Source organism: Patella vulgata, chromosome 2, assembly GCF_932274485.2.
Source record: "Patella vulgata chromosome 2, xgPatVulg1.2, whole genome shotgun sequence".
In the NCBI taxonomy this organism is placed as follows: Eukaryota; Metazoa; Mollusca; class Gastropoda; family Patellidae; genus Patella; species Patella vulgata.
Genome location: NC_065880.2, coordinates 5,408,446 through 5,422,357, shown reverse-complemented (window position 1 = coordinate 5,422,357; position 13,912 = coordinate 5,408,446). Strand labels below are relative to the sequence as shown.

The window sequence follows — 13,912 nt, the reverse complement described above, 5'->3', positions numbered from 1 at the left end:
CTTGAAGCGTTCCATGTATGCTATATACATGATACTGATAGAAAGGAAAAAGGTTCGTTGATTGAATATAAAACAATCTTTTTAAAACTAGAAAAATTATTTTGTTTCGTTTTACATCTGCCAGCAGGCTCTCTACAAATCTAGTTGATTCCATTTTTTTATGACACACTATTAAATGTGATTGTATGGTCGGAAATAGTTTTTCATCAAGATGGCGGTCATTGTTGATTTCCAGATTTTTTTACAGGTATTGCCGACTTTGTTTGGTCTTTCTTGTCAATCTTGATAAAATTGATTTGTTGGTTGGAGTTGGCTTAAAATTAAATCATTCAATATTCTGATATGGTAAGAATACTATATGATTATTTTCATTGATTTGTTTCTCCAATTTGGATCACTGATAACTAGTACTAGATAATATTTCATATTGTCAAATTGATATAGATATAGATCTATTATAGCCTATGAGGACCATTTTTTAAAACTAAAGTAGATCTATTTTTTAAACAGAAAAATTTCGAGTCAAATACATGCAATTTACATAAATTTTATCTTTATTTTTTAAGCAGGACAAAGTAGTTTTAGTTAAAATGGATATGGGGGTTTGGTGGCCAGGAATACTTTTGAGTAGATCTAGCACTGATGTCAAAAAAGCACAAATAAAATTTTTTGAGGAATGTGACATGTAAGTATAATTCATCAATTATTACTTATGTTGCCATGGATTATTGAGATATTATCTTGCAAATCTTTCATAATAGTGGTAGTAGTTTATTTGGGATGCAGAGGTTTCATCCCTTTACCAGTTCGTCCCTAGAGGTTTCATCCCCAGAAGTTTCATCCCGTGGTGGTTTCATTCCCACTAATAATATACGTAATGTAAATCAGTCATCTGATTGGGGGAGTTTGTCTTCTAATTAAAGGTGTTAATCAAGTTCTGTAAAATGTTTACTTTACTATAAGCCTTAATATAATGTTAATGCAAGTGTGTTTTTATGTAAAGTATTTACACCAAATCTTTTGATCTTTGAATATGGTTTCATCTGATACGAACTAATCCACATTACAACAAAATTACTTAAGATTTGTATAATCTGTGGGAGGAATATAATGAAAAAAATCACAACTCGAGTGCTCCTAAAGAAAACTGGTTTTGTCTATTCCGGCAAATAATAGAATATTTGATGCTAAATGTTTAAGGTTGTTAAGTTTCAGATCCATGTAATAGATATATCTTCAATTAAATGGTCATTTGCTACTAAATGTTAAAGGTTGTTACGTTTAAGATAATAAATATATCTCCAATCGTTTTTTATATATAAGGGATGATATATACCGTACATATGTGTGTGGTTATGAAACCTCTGGGGATGAAATGGGAATGGGATGAAACCACCTGGGGATGAACTGGAAAAGGGATGAAACCACCGTAATCCGTTTATTCATAATATATTATCAGAAAGTCTCAGTTAATATCCTAAGAATTCAGATACTGTTACAGCATAGTTTCTTTTTTTAAACTCCATTAGTTTTCACCAAACATTTAGAAAGGATTATTAACATATGAATGATAATGGTGACTGATACAAGGTCCTGATTAAATAAAATATATTTTTCAAATATATTTTAATTTAAAAATGTAATTGAAAAACAATTCCACGGGAAATGTATACCATCTGAATTCTAAGTGTGGTTGTAGGCTAGTCTTGAATTATTTACATGTCTAATTACGACTGAATCATTTTAATCAATGGAAAAATAGATTTAAAAGTTTAATGTGACATTACTTATCTTTAAATGGATTTTCTGTTTTATTTATTTTTTATTTTTTTTAAATGAAACTATCTAGAGGTTAATGGTCACAACAATGCCTAATTTTGGATTAGCTAAAAGGAACAATATCTTGAAAGATAGGCAAACTAATAACCCGTTCTCATTACCAAAATTTAAATCGATTTAAGTCGTTTGCGGCTTAAAATCGGTTTAACTTGGGTAGTGAGAACGCAAATCGCAGCAAATAAATGGATTTATTTACTCCCCATCGAGGAGGTGGTTTAAAATCGGTTTAAATTTTTAAATCGGTTTAGATTTGCCGTGAGAACGTAACAGGATTAAATGTTGCGCATTAACTATTTGTGCACATGCGCACAACTCAGGACGTTACTACAGGAACCACTCTGGATGTTACTCAAGATGTTGGCATTATTGCTCAAGATGTTATTGGTGGAACTACTCTAGATGGTCTTTGCAGAACCGCTCAAGATGTTATTAGTAGAACCAATCAAGATTTTACAGCTGAAACCACAATCGAAGAGATGACTGGAACTTCTAGGAATGTTATTGCTGGACTCACTCTGGATGGTCTTGGTCAAACAACTCAAGATGTTATTGCTGGGACAACTCTGGATGTTATGACTGGAACCACTCAGGAAGTTGAAACAGGAACCACTCAGGATTTTATTTCCCAAGGAAGACTTCCTAATGTTCTAAAACCAGCTGAAGATAGTCTAGATGATATAGCAGAACAGATATCTTTTACTGAATGTGAGGATGTTCTTGTCAGAAAATCTTTTGATCGAACAGCTTATGTTAAAACCCATGCCACAAAAACCAGTGATTCTCTTGAAATAATGTCTTCTGATCTAGATGATGACGACAATGATCCTGACTATGAGAATGATTCTGATGTTGTGTCTGATAGTGATTGTTCAGATGAAATTCCATGCCAGGATTACAATATAATGACAGTTTTAGGGAGCAATAATACAAATGATTCTTTAAACAGAACGAGAAAATCTACCATATTGACTGAAAAAGCGTTTGGGTTTCAGAAACGAAGAGGAATCAAGGAAGGATGTCAGCGGACCTACGACAAAATGAATTATTGTACCTTTTGTGGAAAAGGTATTCGGTCCAAAATGTCACGCCATTTATTAACAGTCCATGGTGATGAGGTGCGTGTAAGAGGCATAAGACATTTACCTAAACGATCTAAAAGACGTATGGCTGACTTGGAAATACTAGCTAATGAGGGGAATTTTAAACACAATGTTGAAGTTATAAAGAATCAGAAAGGACATATCGTCATTGCCCGAAGAAGTTTAAAGGAGGATATGCATGAACCAAAAGATTTTATTCCATGTGAATTTTGCAAAAAATTCATTCTTAACAAGAATTTATGGCACCATAGAAGAAACTGTTTAGTTTGGAAAGAGTATCATTCTAAAAGTTTAGAAACTGGTGAAAATGAGCTGTCAAATTACGCCAGGAGAGGCAGGCATCTTTTAAATAGTGCCTTGTTTCAAGAAGATACAAATAAACTTGAAGAATTATTCACCCGCATGAATGATGACGAAGTGAAATGCATAGTAACCGGAGATAGACTTATTAAAAGATTTTTACAATTAAAGATGGAATCGTTAGGAGACAAAGAAGATCAGAAGAACCATGATATCAATAGAGTAAGCCAGGGGGGCAGGACTTTAGGAAGATTAGTCCTAGAGGCTAGGAAACGAAGACCTGCTGAAATGTTGTCACTAGATGGATTACTTAAACCAGAATATTTTGACCTTGTTGTTGAGTGCACCAAGTCCATGGCCATGCATACCGAGAAAGATAAACCAGCCTTAACATTGGGTAGACTTGTTGGTAACCTGTTGGGTCATTCAATTCAAATTAAAATTGGAGATTCTCTTAGGGAAAACAATGAAACTAAAAATCAGGAAGCAAACAACTTCCATAAAATATTTGGATCTGAATGGCTTTGCCGTGTCAATTCATTTTTCACAAAGAAAATAAATTCAGAAAAAAGAAATAAGCTACAGATAATTCCACTCACAGAAGACCTCCAGAAACTTAGATTATACATTCTAGATCAAATCAAGGAAGCTATTTCCAATTTACAGAGCTCCCCCAAACAAACTAACTGGACAAGGTTAGCACAACTGACCCTGGCACGGCTTATACTATTCAACAAACGCAGGACAGCAGAGGTAACTGAATTGAAAATGTCAGATTATGAAGGAAGGCCAAGATGGAGTGAGGATACCAACAGGGAAATAGACCTAACATTGTCAGAATGTGATAAATTACTTATGAAAAGGTAGGTATTTTGTTTAAATAATATTTTTTAATACAATTACACACCCTTAATGTGGACAAATATTTCTCTGTCCATGTGGTTGATTGCTTGCTGCTCCATTCACATATTGAATCTACATTTTTCTCCAAATATAGTTAGTACCAAGACTATTCATTTTAATGTGGAAAAATAGTGTGTGAATAAAATGTATGAGGAGATTTTATGTCTTAAATTTAATTTTATAACAAAAATTTTTGGGATCTTGATTAATTACGGTAATGAAAATACATGTTTTTTTCAACCTAACATAGTATTGTATTTTGTGTATACATTAATCTCATTGATGGCTTTATTTTCAGAATGGATATGGTAATTTCTGCTGGAAAATCCAGGAAAAATGTGAATGCCTTTGTTTTGATACCGCCTGAATGTAAAAGAGCAATTGATTTGCTGATCAGCTCCAGATCTGCAGTAGGTGTGAGAAGCACTAATCCTTACATCTTTTCACGAATGAACAGCGATACTCCACTGTCAGGATATATGGAAATAAAAGATTTAGCAGAAGCATGCCCTGGCATAAAGTACAGCGAAAGAATAAGTTCAAGAGCAATCCGCAAATATGCTGCAACTGTTTCACAGGTATGCAAAAAATAGTTTTTAACTACCACAAGATGATTTTAATCAGAGTTTCCTCGTGGAATTATTAGTTGTGATGTAATTAAAGTGTCGATCTCGTGAGTACTTGCAAACAGTGAATAATGTAAGATTTTTAATTCCCAATTTGACATACCTTACTGGATTCAGACAGAGTTTAATTATTAAGTGTTTATTGTGATTTTCAGGTTTTAGATATGACGGATAAAGAAGTGGAAATTTTAGCGACCCATCTTGGTCACGACGTAAAAACCCATAAGGAGTTTTACCGATTGGCAAACAGTACAATTGAGCTTTCGAAGGTAAATAATTATTTTGTTTGTGTTCTGTATACATATATATAACTTTCAAAAGTACAAAATTAAATATTTGGACTCTCTGACAAGAATGCTTAGATGACAAACCCAGTTACAGATTGGCACTAGAAATTTTGGATGAGGTAGAATTTTAAAAACTAATCTTGTTTTTTAGATGTTACTCAGCTTATACAGTGCTTTGGTGCATCATGAATTTATAATCTTTTGTTGTGAGCTTTGGCGCAACAGTTGGGAGTTGGGAATATAAAAATAATAAAAAAAACTATTGTAGGTATCCCAAATGATGTTGGCTATGGAGGCTGGTGATATGTATAAATTTAAAGGAAAGAAGTTGAAAGATATAGATGTTTCATGTAAGTGAATGACTTTCTAATTATGGATGTTTCTTAATAATGTTTAATGGATCATGTTGCATGTCACTTATTATGTAAGGTCTATTGAGAGTGATATCAATCAACCACTACATACCATCAAGTTTTATATAGATTCTCTGATAGGGATTCATTGCTAAAAATTTCTATAATGCCTAATCACTCAGTTTTATTGGGTGGATTACAGCAATTTAGAGCTCACAATGATATGCTGAATTATTTATTTACAGACTTGACAAATTTTGAAGAAGAAGATATTGATATCAATGATGATGTAGAGGAACTGACAACTAATACTGGTCCATCTGATATAGCACTAACAAGCAAAACTGAAGTTACCAAAGAATCCAGTATAATTCTGTATTACACGAAATGAAATGGAGTTGTGACCATGGAACGATGTTTCGCTTAGTCTTAATGGAAATCCAGTTGTTAATTATATATCAAGGTTTGTTTTTGTGGCCTTGATTTGTCATCCTATCCAAACGACTAGCGGTTGTTCTGTGGCTGACAAGTGGAAACAACACAAGAAAATCCCGATGAGCATTTTCGACCAACACCGGTTTGAAGCGAGGCATCTACTGGATCTACACAGCGCCTAATTTATACTCTATTAGTCCCCGTGGCCCTGTAACACTAGATTTTAGTGATACCAGAGATCAGTTTCGTACATATATAGGGTTTATTTACATTGGAACAAAATATTAAACAGCTACATAAATTAAAACAGGAATATATAACCGATAACATTAACATGGTACATTGAGACAACCATAACGCCCTACGGCAGTGACTGAACTTGGGTGACAGTCCATACGCCGGTTTCCGCTCTCCTCTGCTGCTCCCCGCTCGTCTTCTGCCTCTTTCCTTTCTCTAACTGTCAGTAAACTCTTCGTTATATAGCCTAACAGTTAGTGAAAATGGATAAGACCAATGATCATATATGTAATTGTTTATTTATCACGTCATGGTATGATTAACTGACCGATGCGTATTCCCTTTGAAGTCATGCGGAACTTGTACGCAGATCATATGTGGCTTGTAAATGAAATATGGGATGTTTAATGTTTAATTACATGTTTAATTATAGCATAGCCAATTCGTGTCCAGCAGAAGTATATACAGAGATACAAAGTCAATATCATATGTTATCAATAACCAGCGGGGTCAATAAGTTATATTCACCTAAATGATCGTTCAATTCGATGAATGTTGTAAGAGTACTTTGTCACAGCCCTTCTCAAGTGTGTCCATAAAACAATAAGTGATAAGATAAAACATCAACACAACTCGATTTTTAACATATTCAATGTATGTACAGTTTGACGGGTATGTACAAAACGTCATTAAAACTCGTACTGCTCCAATCCACAAATACGAAATAAATTATTCAATGTATGTACCCAAAAGGTCATTGAAACTTTACTGCTCCCACCGCCAAATACGAAATAAATTTAATAAAATGTTAACTTACTAAATGATATAAACTGTAAGAATATACAACCAGAGAGAATCAATCTGGTCATCATCTTGTAACAAACTAACACAGCTCTACTGAAAACATAAAAACAACAGCAACATGATTTAAATATATTAATCAGTGGTCACGGTCTCAATGTTGTCTAGGGAATTTTGAAAACTTGATCACATCAAGAGTATTAAATTGTACATTGGGCTTAGTTATTGCATGTGATAGTTTATGAGTGGACTATTCATTGTATCAAACTAACACTTAACCAGTGTAAATAGTTAGTCGGTGGATCGCAGTATATGACATACAGTTCATATCTCGACACTCGTAGGCCTGGTAATGAATTTGCATACATTATAATATTACAATATATGAGATATATAAAATAGCTATGATAATGTCATTAGTATAATAAACCTGATGGCGCACCACCGTATTTACTGACAGAATACTCTCAAGATACTGATGAACAGCAGATCAAAATATGTTTCAAGTCTGTACCACGTAGATAACTTTACCCGACGTATACTATATATCAGACTACCTGTATGTGTGCAACATGCATATATAGGTCACATGTTTTACTGTATTCATATACTCATATACCTGGCCAGGTAGTGTATTCAGGTATTGTAATATCATTATAACGAGGAAAGAATACAGTCATATATAAAATATATTAAATATGCTGAGTTAAGTCAATAGATATATTTCAGTAATGAAATGGAATGGGGTTTAACGTAATACTTTTCTTCTCCGACTGGGCAAATAAAGACGGACATACGTTATACAGTGTGCTATGAGGGAATGTTTGCTCGGACAGCGGCGGTACGGCCTAGTCTTCTATCGAATTTCAAGTGCTAAGGGATCTTTTACGTACACGCCAATGTGTACATGGGACCTCTGTATTTCGTAACATCCGAACGACTAGACAACTGTCCTTGTCAGACCCTCCGTCCTGCACCATTGACAAGGGGAAACCACGCCGGAAAATCCCGATGAACCTTCTCGACCAACACCGTGTGCGAACTCGCGACCTCCAGACTAGCTAGGCAGCGTGTTATCCACTGGACGTGGGAGGAAACCAGACACCATTCAAAGCTTTACACAAGTTAGAACGTATGCAACGATTGATTGCATGTTTGAGATTTTGAATTCAGGTAAGTCACTTAAGTCACGAGCTAGAATAGCAGGAAACGCATTTGCGGCAGTTCATTGTTTAAATTTTTATCCCGACGGTCCCATCTCTGTGAACTGTAAAGGATTGATTGATTGATTGGAATTCGAGTCCGCTACGCATGTGTATCACGGGACCATTTTATGTATAACTTTATCTGATATCTCTAATGGTGAAACACCCTTCATAAAACAAATTAAAAGTCACGTCATGATCCAAATGTATAAATAATGAATTAAACTAACCATGTATTTCTCGTTGATTTTATACGTATACAATTTCACACGCCATCTTCTTATTGACATAATTATTCAACAAGGAAGTTACTCAAATATGCATTTTATTTTAACACGTGTGACTATTCATTTTATCCGTGTAAACCAGTGGGGCGTTACGGTAGAAAAAGATGGTGTTAATACAACCGTCGTAATTCTAGGTTCCCACTATCACGATTTGCGCCAGGAAAACGATTTTGCAGTTGACAGGTTTTCCAAATTTCCATTGGTGAAGGGGGGGGGGGGCTGGGCCGATACTGTAGGCTTTGTGACAATATTGGTTCTTAAATCGGGTTCTTTGATGACAACACTGGTATATACATCTAATAATAGTTTTATTCTGCTTCTTACAATATTAGGTACAAACATCGTGATGTAAACGACCGTAGAACTAACTATATGGAAGGAGTCATGACTTAATTAGCTTGGCTTAGCATGAGTGTGCTAACTCCAGAAGCTGTCGTCTCGTACCGTCTCGTGCCAAGGCGCCCATGGCCTTAGCTCAGTCCTGGCCGGACCTAACTCCTAGCCCTGCCTGGACCTCTCTCGTATCCATTAGGTACCTTGATCTAGGCACCCGCCTAGCATGGCCTCCTGGACCCGCCTGAAGATTCGTTTCTGTTCTGAGTTTATAAACGTATTCGAGACAAAGGAGCTCATTAGACACCTGTCTAATGTATCAAGCATCATATGAAGGTTTAACATTCAATATAGTTTATCAGACAAAGAAAGTTAGATAAGACATGCCAACAACAAGTTATAGTTACGCAAAGACATAAGGAATACTACCAAGATCTCCAGCCGGGTATTGATAGCGACAGGTTTATGTTACAATCACTAATACGTATTTTAATATGGCAGGACGCCTCTATGACATAAGTCATTATGTTATAGCTTCGCCCCTTCGCCTCTCGCAGACGACCGACACGCCGTCTGAAGCCCGAATTTTTTTTAACGGTATTCTGGGTTCTGCCCCCCCCCCTAACAATCATAAAGCCCGGACGCCTATGGTTGACTGTACATGTGTAACTGTACGATATCCAAACGGGATTTATATTCGTACATAATGGGGGTATCTTGTTTATGACATGCACGAAAATGCAGAATCCAATGCAATGACAACATACACTATTTTATTATAACCTTTGTAATATTATTAAAATATACGCCTGTGTAAATCTAAGCTGTTATGGATAGTAGAATACAAATGTGATTGATTGATATAACATGTTTTTAACCATGAAACCCCGCAGGTATCGACACTGTTGTTATCGCTACTATCCCCAAGCTACATTGACTACAGTTGTTTTAAAATAAAACTACGTGCATTTTATTTCTATTTCAAGTTTAATGGAGCGTGTCTTAGATATATAATTTGCCTATTTAAAGTAGCTAAGTCTCTAACTTAATATACCAAAGTCTTTGTCATTGAAAACATGAATTATTTGTCAATTTAAATCAACATTGATATTATGATCTTACCTGGAAAAGATGGGGTTTTGATATTTAAGACAACATAAACGTTTTACATTGGTCGTGTACCAATATGCGTACTCGAGACTCCAAGAACGAGGCTAGACATATTCCACAAGTCATGTTAAATGGTGACGTCATATTCTTATCTGAAGAGCACGCGCAATGAATACTATCGGTGTAGACTGGTATATATATCCAGACGCAAGAGATTGCCATTCTATTGAGACTTCTGGTGTATTTCTCCGAACATAACAGATTAGAAATTACAGTAAAAACTGAAACAATTTAATGTAAATTAGTTTATATACATTCATATTACATTATTATAGCGTTTCGACCCATTTGTGTCAATTTCTAGTTCCCAAATATTACCGATTTAGCTCCATTAAGTGAGATCAAAGCTTCTATATACAAACTTTTCTACTACAGCTATCATCTCTTAAAACCAGTATATTTATACATTAAAAGTGATTAGCAAGTATGAAAGTTGTTTTTAAAAAATGAAACTGTATTCAGTTTATTGCTATTTTAAGTTTAAGGAGGCGCGTCTTAGATATATAATTTACATGTTTAAGTATACCACTAATATAATGTCTGTTTTAGGCATCATATTATGTACCAGCTGTGTTGATATTACCCATATTATAATAACCAGTCTCGTCTCTTGTATTTAATGAATCATAAACAGCTACTGGTCCACGTCCAGTAGTTGAATCATATTGATGTTCATAATCTTGGTTGTTCTGTTCAGTTTCACCCTCGCCATTAGCCTGCGTCAAATGTGGCCCGGTGTTGGTACGTTGTATCTGTACATTGGCTGCAGTACTTGCTCGTTGATCTTCATTAGCGTTTAACAAATCATAAAGAACAGTAGTAACATCCGTTCCTCTATTTGGTGTGGAGTAATGCTGGTGTTCACTTTGATAGACGTCTGATTCGGACTTGACTGTCTTCAATCTTCTGTAATTGCAAAAATAATCGAACTTATCTAACAAAAATTACAGATTTATTCATGAAGAGAGAGAGAGAGAGAGTAAAAGGGAGAGAGACAGGGAGAGATATAGAGATATCGATATTCACCACCCCCCCCCCCCGTACTACAAAGAATGATTAGTTCAGCACCCTTTGTCATCATGTAATACAGATATAGATTTTAGAATACTATAATTTACCTGTTAAAGTATATCACGAATAGAATGTTGATTACAATACTGATTATCAACGCTGTACCTAAAACTCCTCCAGCAATAACAACTGTTCCTTTAGCTGACTCTACAACCTCACCATTAATACATTTTTGCTTTATCATCTGGTGTTGATTCTGTTCACATATAATATTATTAGTCATTGAACATTGTGTTAATATTATTACTTTACATTAGGTAATAATAATAATAATAATAATAATATTTATTGTTTTAAAACCATTACACATTTATCTCAATAGTCTGTACATATAACATCCAGTTTTATAAATGGTAATTAATATGAGCAAAAATGTTTTCTAAAAATATAAGTTTTCAGGTTGGATTTAAAACGAGGAAGTAAAACAACATTTGTTAGGTTCTAAAATGCTTTATCTAATAAACATGGATTGCGACGTACACGACATCTATCACGAATAGATGGACCGGTGTTTTGGAATTAGTAGAATTCCACCAACTATAAGTGTTGCTTTATAACCTGGTGTTGATAGTATTAAAATATAATGTTATTAATGATTATAAATTAGTATCGACTTGTGTTGTATGTCATAATGGACAACAATAAAATATTGTTTTAGATACTTAACATATAAATTGATATTGAACATGGGTATCGTCATAGCAAAACACAATGCGGTGTCTGTCATAATATAACATAACATAATGCGTATACGTCACATATCACGACTATACTACATAGTAAGATTTATATGGCAGCAAATTAATTATAGGTAAGATTGAAATATATGTATGTGAACCCCAATATGTCAGTGGTTACCGCAAGGATTGTTTCTTTTAACTTAACATTATAATTTGATTTATGTAACAGCAGGTCTATGTTTCATTACAACCATTGTTTACATGTAGTTAGATTATATGTTTTAATCCATTGGGATGAGTGACATGAAAGGTCAGCTCAGGTAGCAAACTTCTTAAAGTTGGGACGCAATTATAAAACCCGACATCGTTAATTTATTGATCATACTAGAGCGCCATTTCAACTGACAATTCTGGCAGATCCATTTCAACAAGAAAGATGATAATATAGATTAATATTCTACCTTGAATCTGTATACTGGTACTGGTAGTTTTATCTTGAACATCTGTTACTGTAGATAAACTAGTGGAATCAGCCACTGATGATGTAGGGTTGGTTGATAAACTTGCTGAAAGAAAAGTTGTACCATTGAAAATATATCACACTGATAATATTTGTTATTAATACAGTGATGGCATTTAGGATAAGTTTATCAGGCATAACTTTATTATATTCAGTAGAAGTTAGGTAACCTTCTTGACGAATGGTATGTTATAATGATCTGAAATGAGTTTAACATGTTACGTCTCTGCACCGACTGGGCTAATAAAGACGGACACAAGCAATACAGTTCACTATTTAGTCCAGTCATTGGCTCTATACGCCCCCCTATTTCCAACTCTCAAGGGCTATTTTACTTACACGTCAATGTGGACATGTGGACACTATCTGGACCAACGAAATGGGAATATCTTACTGGAAAATCTCAGGGTACTCCCGGAAGCAGTCCCGACACTCCCGGTTAGCGAGCCACCGCGGTGTGTGTAAATAACGACAGAATTACAATAGGAAGTTAAACACTGACTTGGAAAGTGTTACCATAGTGGGGGAGGGTTGAATGGTTAGCACACATGCGCGCTGTATCATAAAGTCTGTCATTGAGTCAACTGGCGTGGTTTCGATTCTCCGGTTGTACTTGACAAGGAGTAGTTTTCTCCGGGTCCTCCGGTTTCCTCCCATTGCTAAAGACCCCTACGCGCAAGCGAATTATTTGTATCGAGTGGACGTTAAACCCCATCTCTATCTCTCTCTCGATAAAACTGGCGTCCATATTTTTATCTTTAACGTATAGGACTAGTACAATTTATCACCCAATAATACATTCTACAGTAGATATCGCTTGTGTGATATATTTCATAACCTACTTCTTAGGAGATATATCGCTTTACATCAATTTGATTGGTCAGTTGAAAAGGAACTACTTTTTATATTTTCAAAGAACAGTTCATTTCTTATTAAAAGTAACTTGTTTTTATTAAAAGTGAACTATTGTTATTCAATTGACCTTTATGGAAACACTGGGTCAAAATAAAGGACTTTGCAATGGTTGAATTGCTGTCAAAAAATAATGTATCACTACGCCGTAATGTAATCAGGTTCAGTAAAAGTGAAATCTACAGCAAAGAATTATATTTATCTATTTGTGCATTTAAGAAGGGATTGGGCGATAAATAAAACCTCCTACTCGTCTTTTTTATATCAAAATATATCAACACTCGTTGATAAAGTAAAAATAACTCGGCAGAGCCTCGTTTTTGTTACTTTATCGACTTGTGTTGATATTTTTTTATATCAAAAAAGACTTGTAAGAGATTCTCTATATAACAGAAATAATAAAACATAAACTTACTGTTTGCTGTACACGGATATTCTATCTTGCTGTATGAATTAAACATACGAATACTAGAACCACAATATGAAGATCTTTCATTCAAGCCATTATTTCTATTAAGAGTACAACTGGATCTACTATTACAGGTTTGTTGTAGTTGTGATAGAAGAGTTTGATTGTAAGGTGTAAAACAATCTCCAGTCTCTTCTCTACAACACGATGTATCACGACAGCTAGCTACAGGTAAACATCCTAGTTTATATCCAAACGTTATATTAGTTATTGATATAACCAATGGTTCTGTACAGATTAGTCTATTATCCGTACATAATACACCTGGTACACCGTTACACACGGTACTGCTGTCAGCCATTTTTCTGTCTGTAAAGAGATATATATTTATCTTGTACGGTATTATATGATTATTTATTTTATTAACCATGCATGAGTTGGGTA

At 34.7% G+C, this 13,912-nt stretch overlaps 1 protein-coding gene across 1 annotated transcript; it reads left to right on the top strand.

The window, feature by feature from the left end:
- The first annotated feature begins 2,151 nt into the window (after positions 1-2,151).
- On the top strand, positions 2,152-5,799 carry LOC126810662 (uncharacterized). The gene is made up of 5 exons (XM_050535841.2): positions 2,152-4,102; positions 4,441-4,720; positions 4,924-5,037; positions 5,324-5,405; positions 5,654-5,799. The coding sequence occupies exons 1-5, from the start codon at positions 2,316-2,318 to the stop codon at positions 5,797-5,799; spliced, it is 2,409 nt and encodes an 802-aa protein (XP_050391798.1). The 5' UTR covers positions 2,152-2,315.
- Positions 5,800-13,912: the final 8,113 nt, after the last annotated feature.